This window comes from Macrobrachium nipponense, chromosome 8 (genome assembly GCF_015104395.2).
Source record: "Macrobrachium nipponense isolate FS-2020 chromosome 8, ASM1510439v2, whole genome shotgun sequence".
NCBI classification, from domain to species: Eukaryota; Metazoa; Arthropoda; class Malacostraca; order Decapoda; family Palaemonidae; genus Macrobrachium; species Macrobrachium nipponense.
In genome coordinates this window covers 73920552-73931696 of record NC_087203.1, presented here as the reverse complement: position 1 = coordinate 73931696, position 11145 = coordinate 73920552, and the positions used below count along the sequence as shown (strand labels likewise).

Sequence of the window (11145 nt, the reverse complement as noted above, 5' to 3'; positions counted from 1 at the left end):
ATTCCCACTAAGAGGAAAATGTACAGAGAGTAGATGGAGGTAGCATATGACCAGTAAGAGCAATACCAAACGCTGAACTTCTAGTTCTGATTTGATTTCTAAAATCAAAGGGGAGCCTTTCGGCAGCTCAATTCGTTGTGGAACCTTCAACTTAAACCTGGTGCTTGTCTGAATTAAATGTTATTTAATATGTTTAAACAATATTTAAGAATTTGAAGATTCAGTCCCTCGAGACCTGGCCATACGACAATGCAAGGAATAATCACCACAACATAATTTGTGTGGTTAAATATATGGTTAAATATAAGACTAAAACTTGGAACAAATAATTTATGTTTGCATTTCTGGATAAATAAGATGAAATAGAATGCTAAGTAACCCTTAAAGATGAATTACATACTACAGAATTTTCTGATCTATAAATAGACTAATATCAGAGGTGGCATTCTGAGGAATGAATTAAACTAGCTCGATTACAGATGCACATATCTATATATACACATATATATAATATATATATATATATATATATATATATATATATATATATATATATATATATATATATATATATATATATATATATATATATATATTATATATATATATATATATATATATATGTGTGTGTGTGTGTGTGTGTATGTGCGTATATATATATATATATATATATATATATATATATATATAGTATATATATATATATATATATATATATATATATATATATATATTATATAATATATATATATATATATATATATATATATATCTATATATATATATATATATATATACATATGAGTCATATCATATTACTGTGATTCATATACATACATCAAGCTACAAATGTCCTTTAATATCTAATTCGCTCTACCTCGGAATTAATATATTTTTATATATGCTTAACCGAAGGGGAATTTTTTAGGCGACAATTCTCTTATCGCCTAAAGAATTCCCCTTCGGTTAAGCATATATGAAAATATATTAATTCCGAGGTAGAGCGAATTAGATATTAAAGGACATTTGTAACTCGATATATATATATATAATATATATATATATATATATATATATATATATATATATATATATATATATATATACTGACGATAAAAGGTAAATGAAATTACAGAGACGAAATCATTTGGCATCCGCAAGAACGGTCTGTATATTAGAGAAAATCATTTCCGTAATTCCGAGCCACAATTGATGATTTTTAACTTTTTGTAATTGCATCAGTGAAATAAAAGCAAAGATGTGATATAGCGATATTAAAGTAAACACGAGTGGACGTTGAAACGAAGAGGAGGGGAAAATGAGAGAGAGAGAGAGAGAGAGAGAGAGAGAGAGAGAGAGAGAGAGAGAGAGAGAGAGAGATTAGTCAAAACGAGAGGTATTATAATAATAAAATTATTTAGTGCATTCGATCTGTTGCCATTCTGATGGCTCTGAAAATCAATTATAAAGTTTAAATTTCCAGAGAGAAATTTTGCATAGCAAAACTTACGTGCATCATACTTACTAGTAGTTCATGCCAGATATTAATGAAAACTACATTTTACCAAATTCGTGGAAAGGTTGTGGTTTCAGTGACTTGTCCCTAAAAATGTGACTCTACTTATGTAAACGGTTTGATTCTTACAACTCACATATTCCTTTATTAGAACTATTTAAAAATTACGATTCATTGCTAATTTGTAAATGAAAATTGTCGACTTCTCAAAGGATTGTTGTGTTCGATAGAGGAGTCTCAAAATTGTATACACCGTTGCTGACAAGTCACTAATATGTTACTTAATTGCTGACGTTTACCTTAAGATTACTGTTTGTTGCTGAAATTTTTCTTGAGTCAACACTTCGTTGCTGACGTCTCTTTTGAGTTTATATTTCGTTGTTTACGTCTCTTTTGAGTTTATATTTCGTTGCTGACGTCTCTTTTGAGTTTATATTTCGTTGCTTACGTCTCTTTTGAGTTTATATTTCGTTGCTTACGTCTCTTTTGAGTTTATATTTCGTTGCTGACATCTCTTTCAAGTGCGTTTTGTGGCTGACGTCTCTTTTGAGCTTATAATTTGTTGCTGAGGTATCTTTTGTGTTAATATATTTCGTTGCTTACGTCACTTTTGAGTTTATATTTTGTTGCTGACATTGCTTTTGAGTTTATGCTATTGTTGCTATCGTCTCATTTCAGTTTATACTTTCTTGCTGACGTCTCTATTTAGTTTATATTTCACAGCTGACATCTCATTTGAGTTTATATTTCGTTGCTGACATCCCTTTTGAGCTTATGTTTCATTGCTGCCGTCTCTTTTGAGTTGATATTTCGTTGCTGACGTCTCTTTTAGAGTTTTTTTTTTTTTGCTGACGTCTCTTTTTGAATTTATAAAGATGCTGACGTCTCTTTTGAGGTTATATTTCGTTGCAGAGGTCTATTTTGAGTTCATATTTCGTTGCTGACATCTCTTGAGTTTATGTTTTGTTCCTGACGTCTCTTTTGAGTTTATATTTCTTTGCTGGCGTCTCTTTGGAGTTGTTTCATAGCTGACATCTCTTTTGAGTTTGTTTCGTTACTTATATCTGTTTGGAGTTTATGTTGAGTTTGTTTTGTTGCTGACGTCTCTTTTGGGTTTATATTTAGTTGCTGAAGTCTCTTTTCAGTTTATATTTTGTTGCCAGAGTCTCTTTTGAGTTTATGTTTCGCTGCTGACGTCTCTTCCGAGTTTACGTTTTGTGGCTGATGTCTGTTTTGAATTTATATTGCGTTACTGACGTCTCTTTTCAGTATATATTTCGTTGCTGATTTCCCTTTTGAATGAGTTTATGTTGTGTAGTGAGGTTATGTTTTATTGCTGACCTCTCTTTTTAGTGTATATTTCGTTGCTGACGTCTCTTTTGAGTGTATATTTCGTTGCTGATATCTCTTTTGAGTTTATGTTTCGTTGCTTGTCTGTTTGGAGTTTATATTTTGTTGCTGACGTCTCTTTTGAGTTTGCCTCTTTGTTGAAATCTCTTTTTAGTTTATGTTTTGTTACTGACGTCTCTTGAGTTTATGTTTCGTTTCTGACGTCTTTCGTTGGTTAGTATTTCTTGTTTGACCTTTTTCCTGGGCTTTACACTTCGTTGCTAATGTCTTTCTCAAGTAAACATTTCACTGTTGAAGATTTTCCGAAGTTTGCACTTAGCTGTTAATCTTCAGCAAGTTTCACTTCATGGCGGCAGTGTCTTCATTAAATACAGATTGAGACAACATAAGCTTTCATATCGTTGGTGAATTCTTACATACCCTTACTCTATTTCTTCGGCATTGTTGCAGAATTCACAACATATCTATAAATATTCCTTAAATCGTACAAATTTAGCCATCTGGTAGAGAAGATATATGGATATATATTTTCATATTTCCCTGTGTATATCAGCGCTATATGCGGAAGCAATAAACAAGAAAAAATTTTATAAACGAAAAGAGGAAGCAGAAGAAAGACATGTGGAAGAGATGATAAATGTTGCTTCATGCAATGGGGATTTTGTCAGATTTTTTGGCCCTCACCAGCGTGTCGGATCTAGGAGGAAATTAGCGACTTACAAACTTTTAGATGAAGGCCATTATCTCCACGAAGAATAAGTCATAAAAAAAGAAACAAGAAGGAGGAGCGAGGAAGCTGTGAGTAAGGAGAGAGTGGTCAAAAGAATGAAACAAAAGACAAGAGGAGACTAAAGACCATAAGAAGAGAAATGACGTCATAACTGTACAAAAAGAAAGTTCGTTACGACGAGCAAATAATATTCATCTGGGCGTTGAAGCTCAGTGAGGGGATGGCATAAGGCCCTCTATATCTTGGACTGACGTCACTGCAAACGTCCTTTTGTTGAGATTGAGACTGGAGAGCCAGAGTGATAAAAGGACTTTAATGGGATCCTTCTTGGCCCTATTGCTACCCTTTTTATCTTTCCTACCCCCTTATTCGTAAATCTTTAGGATGGATATCCACCTGTATGTATAATGGGGGGAAAGGGCGTATGAGAAAGTGTGCACAAACTTGGATGCAAACTTGTAAGTAGTTACGAAAAGACATCAGGATTTATGCTCTCCATATGTGCAAGCATTGTTCACTTTTATTTCCATTTTGTTCTTTTATTTCTCAGTTATCATGAATACTTTGCTAATCTAACGGAATGAGGGAGTAAACATTGGAGGGAGATAGCAGTTTGGGAGATTAGAAAACTATAAAAAATTAAGATATCCTCAAATTCCTGACTTACTGAAAATACATTCTCCCATGGCCTTATATATATATATATATATATATATATAGTATATATATATATATATATATATATATATATATTATATATAGATATATATACATAATATAATATATATATATATATATATAGTATATATATATATATATATATATATATATATATAATATATATATATATAATCGTTTTCCAAAAAAAAACCGTTTTCTTTATTTTTTAAAGTGTAGAAGGTAATCTATTCGATACGGTAGGTAAAAGTTGTTTCTTTCTGGAATTTAAAAACAAAATCATTTGTTTGACGGGAACGTGCAAATTTCCTGATTATTGATATATATTTAACCTACTTTCGAGAAGCCCTTGAGACTTTCCCTTACATTTTCAAAATGAATAATGTCGGTATACTTGAAAGATTATACTAATAAACCTCTATTTTTATTTTTATTTTTTTTACAGTTCGGCAAAGTAGCATAAAGACTGAGAACAATTACAATTCACTTACTTATTCTTGGGGTAAGTTTTATTTAGGGGATTTATCAGTTTAAATTTTCAGTTCTTAGTGACTGGAATGGACAGGAACCATAATATTTTTCATTCTAACGCCCAGCAAGTGCCGAAAAAATAAACAGTGGAATTCATGGCTATAGGTTTGGTTTAAGTGATAGTTAACTTCAAGGACCTGTAATAAGCTATGTAATTACAGATCGTTAATGTCAGCTATGGTGTAGGTAAGCCTCCTGCGTTGGAGACTAGAGTAAGATTTAGTAAGGGGCCTCTTTTCATAAACTCTAATCACACGTTTGAATAACTTATACCTTTTGGTGTTTGTCTATTTGGATCTGTTAAATTATTTATGTATTTGCTCACTGGTTTTTTTTTGTCTCGTGTGTTTGATTAAATGCTTAAAATTTATTATTTTCCCAATCTTTTCAATACTAAGAGTTTATTTTCCTTAATTATTGTCTTTTGCTTATGACAATACACCTTTCCATTATGTTTTATTCCAATTATGAGAAAAAATCTAATTCTAGAAAATGCAATGTTCCGTTTTCATTGTGTTTTTTAAGTAAAAAATTTAGTTTTTGTGAGGCAAAGAGGACAAAGAGTGTTATCTATATCTGTCGGTCTCTCTGTATGTATGTATCTATGTATGCCTTTTACGCTTGCTGAATTGTTAATACTATGTATGTGGCAGTTTTTAAAACCAGCAAACTTTTCGTTTTGTCCCAATAACTTCCAGAGACTAACTTTGATGGAGTGACCCAATTAAATTACAATATTTTACCATATAGAGATCATGAAACAATAAAAACGAATTTTACAAAATATTTCCTCAGACTAGTCACCTCGTAGGAAAGATACCAATACAGTAGATAGAGAGAAAATGGAATGTCGTTCTGTATGGTCATTGGTTTCAATTGGACTCCAATGACAAACAAAGGAATCCTGTGTAAACCCACCCGGTTCAGGAAGAAAACTCTCAAAAAACTGTTATGAAACCGATTTTAAGTTTTTGAGGGAATAAATTGAAAGTCAGTGGACCATTTAGCAGGCGGGTTACTTCAAAGTTAACCCCGTAGTGGTAATCACTGTGGCGGAAAACCTTTTGGGCTGTGAAAATCTGAGTATCTGGCCGACAGTCATATATCGACCTGTCATCATTCAGTTTTGTCACGTGAAGAGGGATATGTCATGTTATATTGGCCAACCTTGTAAAATTTTATTCTTTTCAAGAGAGAGAGAGAGAGAGAGAGAGAGAGAGAGAGAGAGAGAGAGAGAGAGAGAGAGAGAGAGAGAGAGAGTTTTTGTGTGAGGCTTGCAGTTTCATATACTAAGATGCCCAACGAGATGATGGTAAATACGTCTAACAGAGGTGACACACACTCGGTAACTACAAGGTTCGTCGAACAAACGAAGCTTTATTCTTTGAAGCAAGATATATCTTACGCTGCATCATCTTCCGAATCTGGTAAGTGCATGCTCATTTAGAGGAGAGAGAGAGAGGAGAGAGAGAGAGAGAGAGAGAGAGAGAGAGAGAGAGGAGAGATGGCGTATACGTGTGTATGGAGTAACCTTCACAAAGAGATGAACAGGGAAAGAAGAAAGTTCCGAAGAACTCTTTGCAAATCCCACGATCATAATTATTCACCCTGGTTGTGACTTGAAACGACTAACTAATAGATACGGAATACACTGCTTAATTCAACAGGAACACAGTCGATTGGTGAAAAATGGGCCTACGGTGACTCTCCATCATATTTTCTGTTCGCAAACGTTTAACTACAAATATCGTCTAATAAACAAAACCTTATAAATTTGGTTGCTAAATGAGGGCTGAGGTGACCCTCTACTCCCACAATGGCGCTCACACATGTTCGCCCATATAACCCTCTTTATGTGAATATGCAAACAGAAGGGATGTGGACGTATTGACAGAGAGACGCGCTCATAATCAAAGCAAACAAAGGACCTGCGACACAAATAAGAAAGCAAACAAATCTGTCATCGCAGTAAAAGGGAGGAGTGAAAAAGTCCTCAGGTAATAACCATATGCGTCCTCTAGAGGTGACTGTCACTTTTTCTTCACAAAATTTTATTTATCTACAAATATATGCTTTTGAGTTAAAGTCTATAAAGCAGCTGTTTTAATAGGAAGGTACAATTTTATTATTATTTTTTATTTGTTCTTTCTTATATCTTCTCTTCCCATCTCTTTTAGTTTAGTGGAATATTTAAGAAGATAATATACCTTTTTGACTTGAAGGTGAGTGAAGGCCATCTTGCATTCTGTTTTCTTCTCATTTCCTTTTTTTACATTTCAAAAGTCTATGGAATTCAAACGTTGCTTTTTAATTTATTTTTTAATTATTTATTTATTTATTTATTTATATATTGGAAATGATTCTCTTCTCTTTTGATGGTATTTCAGAAACTTAGTTACTATTGTTCGCTTTGCTGCAGTTTAATGTGGTTCAGCTTGTTTTTCCATAAGCAAGGGTAAGATAAAATCTTGTGACGAGGACAGAAATAGAGTTGTAAGTTTTTAAAAATTTACCGTCATTATAATTCCTTTGCTTGAAGATGTAATTTCCTTTCTTAGTATACTATTTATGAGTCTTTAATGTTTACTGTTTCAAAGTGTCATGCATCAGTGTTAATTTGGCTTTTGTCAATTGATAATTGTAAATTTGTATTTGTATGTTTCTATATATTTTATTTTCTTTTATGCTTTTCCAGTATCATATTTCGCATTCTACTTACTGTGCACTTACTTTTTAAGTCAGTAGCCTTATACTATGTGTCATTTTTGCATGTATAAATAATAATAATAATGATTATAAAACGGAAATATAATGTTCATTTTTTCAATAATAATCCATTGCAACCAATAAAAATGGGCACATGAGTCCATTTGTCGCTGAATTGAGCTGAAACCCTCTGAACATTAACTGAATTTCCTTATTCATATTCCCTTCAAGGTGAAACTTTAGATTCTTCCCGAAATATAATTTGGAGAATATTTTAAAGAATATTTCGAAATTAATGGAGAGGAAAATAGACTTATGATGCTTACCAACACAAATAAAGTGATTATTATGTTAATTAGTTAGCAAACGAGTTATTATTCCTGTACCCTGTTGTGCTCTTAATTATAAATGAAAACAGTATGATGAAATGAATTTAACAGCGAACAAACGCATAAGGAAAAATATTATTCATTCTGATGAAGATTTTTTACGAACAATAAAATAACCTTTTTCTGTCGATGTTTCGTTTCCACGAAGTAAACTGTTTTTTTTAAGATATAGTTTTTTATAATTAAGAAAAGCAGTTATGGTAATTTTATGAAAGGCCGTTTTCACCATAACATAATATTGTTTACATTAACTATATACAATTTTTTCTTATACGTTTTATATATCTCTCTTTCTCCCACAAGGCTTGTCAAAACATGTACAAGCAGTGCTGCCACACTCTCGGATTGGAATTATCGTACTGGCTCCTCAAAATTATGGGTTTTCAGTAAAAAATATCGTACAAAATTGTAGATTTTATCGTAATTATTATCTCACACTGTTTCTGATATTCAACACATTTTTATAACTTGACAAAATAATGAATTTATGTATGATTTCTTTGTAGTCATTAATACCTTGCAATTTACATACATAATTAAGAAAAAAATACAAATGAAACATTTCTCTCTACAAAAACGAAAAAATGGAATTATGAATAATTAGTAATGTTATCAACAATTGTTATGGAAAAATTATTACTATATTGTATTAACAATGGTAAAAAAGTATACAGCTTAGAACGTCACTTCTTTCCATAATGTAAACTAAACTGATAACGAATTAACACGAAGATATGTGAGTTGATAGGCCCACCCATACATATCTTTAAGCACCCCAAAACATCGAAAATCAAAATAGCATCACTGAGTAGTAATTTAAAATAAATATATATAATTAAACATGACTGGTACTGATACCTATCCCATGATCTTCTTCTTCTTCTTCTTCTTCTTCCTAGCTTAAACCCATTTTTATATGGGGTCGCCATTGCGAATGAGTCGTCTCCATCGATTTCTGTCTTGTGCCTCGTTCTCATTTATACCTTTCAATTCCATATCTTCCCTTACACAATCACGCCATCTCTTTCTTGGTCTTCCCTTCTTCCTTCTACCCTGCACTTCCATTTCCATCATATGTCTTCCAACATGACGTTCCTCCCTTCGTAATAGATGTCCATACCATCGAAGCCTTCCTTCATGTATTTTCTTCGATATTTCAGCTACCTTTGTCGATCCTCTTATATACTCATTTCTAATCGCATCTTCCATGGTTACTCCCGACATCCATCTCAACATTCTCATTTCTGCTACATCCATCTTCTTCTCCTCTGTTTTCCTCATACTTGCCGTTTCTGTTCCATATAACATTGCTGGTCTGACCACCGTCCTATAGAACTTTCCTTTCAATTTCAGAGGGACCTTCTTGTCCTGTCCCGGGACCCGCAACGGCCGCCTGCCCGCCCGTCCCGGGACCCGAAGCGGACGCCTGCCCGCCCATCACGGGACGCTCGGCGGACGCCTGCCCGCCCGTCCCGGGACGCTCGGCGGACGCCTGCCCGCCCGTCCCGGGACGCTCGGCGGACGCCTGCCCAGCCCGTCCCGGGACGCTCGGCGGACGCCTGCCCGCCCGTCCCGGGACGCTCGGCGGACGCCTGCCCGCCCGTTACCCAGGACCCAGCGGCAGACGCCTGCCCGCGGCCCGGGACGCCCTCCCGGCCCGGACGCCTGGGCCCGCCCGGTCCCGGGGGACGCGGGCGGAACCCGGGCCTGGCGGGTCCCGGGACTGCGGGCCGGGACGCCTGCCCGCCCGTCCCGGGACGCTGGACGGGCGGCATGCCCCAACCCCAACCGACGCCCCCCCTCCCGGCCCGGGCCCCGGGCCCTGCCCGCCCCGTCCCGGGACGCCTCCCCGGGCCCGGCGACTGCCGCCCGTCCCGGGACGCTCGGCGGACGCCTGCCTGCCCGTCCCGGGACGCTCGGCGGGCGCGCTATGCCCGTCCCGTCCCGGGGACGCTCGGCGGCGCCTGCCGCCCTCCCAGGACCGCCGGAGGGCGCTGCCCGCCCGTCCCGGGATTACTCTCGCGGGCGCCTGCCCGGCCCGTCCCGGGACGCTCGGCGGCGCGCTGCCCGCCCTCCCGGGACGCTCGGCGGCTCCGGCCCGCACGTCCCGGGACCCGCGGCGGGTCGCCTGCCAGCCGTCCCGGGACGCTGGCGGGGCCTCTGCCCGCCCGTCCCGGGCCACGCGCCGGCGGACGCCTAGCCCGCCAGTCCCGGGACGCTCGGCGGGCACCTTGCCCCCCCCCCGCCCGTCCCGGGACGTCGGCGGGCGCCTGCCCGCACCCGTCCCAGGACCAGCGGCGGGCGCCTGCCGCCCGTCTCCCGGGACGCCGGGCGGGCTCCTGCCCGCCCCGTCCCGGGACCCGGGCGGGCGCCTGCCCGCCCGTCCCGGGACGCTCGGCGGCGCCCTGCCCGCCCGTCCCGGGACGCTCGGAGGGGGCGCCTGCCCGCCGTTCCCGGGACGCTCGGCGGGCGCCTGCCCGCCGTCCCGGGACGCCGGCGGGCGCCTGCCCGCCCCGGTCCGGGAACGCTCGGCGGGCGCCTGCCCGCCCGTCCCGGGACGCTCGGCGGACGCCTGCCCGCCCGTCCCGGGACGCTCGGCGGAGCCTGCCCGCCGTCCGGACGCTCGGCGGGACGCTGCCGGGCCGTCCCGGGCCGCTCGGCGGACGCCTGCCCGCGTCCCGGGACGCCGGGGGGCGCCTGCCCGCCCGTCCCGGACGCTCGGCGGGCGCTGCCTGCCCGTCCCGGGACCCTCGGTGGGCGCCAGCCCGCCCGTCCTGGGACGCTCGGCGGGCGCCTGCCCGCCCAACCCGGGACGCTCGGCGGGCACCTGCCCGCCCGTCCTGGGACCCGCGGCGGGCCTCGCCCGCCGCTCCCTGCACAGTGTAACAGCTATTTTGTACCTTAGAATCAGAATATGCCACTGCATCTTCTCAATTCTCCTGGGTATTCTCTGAATCTTCAACTTCTTTTCCTTGCACTCCACCAATCCTACTCAATCCTCTCTTTCTTCTCCTGGCACCTCCACTAATCCTACTCAATCCTCTCAATTTTCTTGGGGCTTCTCCTAATCCTGTTTCTTCTCCCGACACCTACACAAATCCCCTTATTTTCTTCACCGTTTCTATATTCCCTCCCTTTTCTTTTCCATCCACGAATCAATAAAACTCTAAGAAAATATTTTAACATATTTATTTCCGTTCAAGTTCAATTTACTTCAACGATTAACAAAACAAACTTATTACAAA

The 11145-nt window shown here is 39.6% G+C and overlaps 1 protein-coding gene across 1 annotated transcript; it reads left to right on the top strand.

Moving 5' to 3' along the window:
* Positions 1–6099: 6099 nt before the first annotated feature.
* LOC135223134 (basic proline-rich protein-like) lies at positions 6100–10854 on the top strand. The gene is made up of 2 exons (XM_064261638.1): positions 6100–6232; positions 9434–10854. The coding sequence occupies exons 1-2, from the start codon at positions 6100–6102 to the stop codon at positions 10852–10854; spliced, it is 1554 nt and encodes a 517-aa protein (XP_064117708.1).
* Positions 10855–11145: the final 291 nt, after the last annotated feature.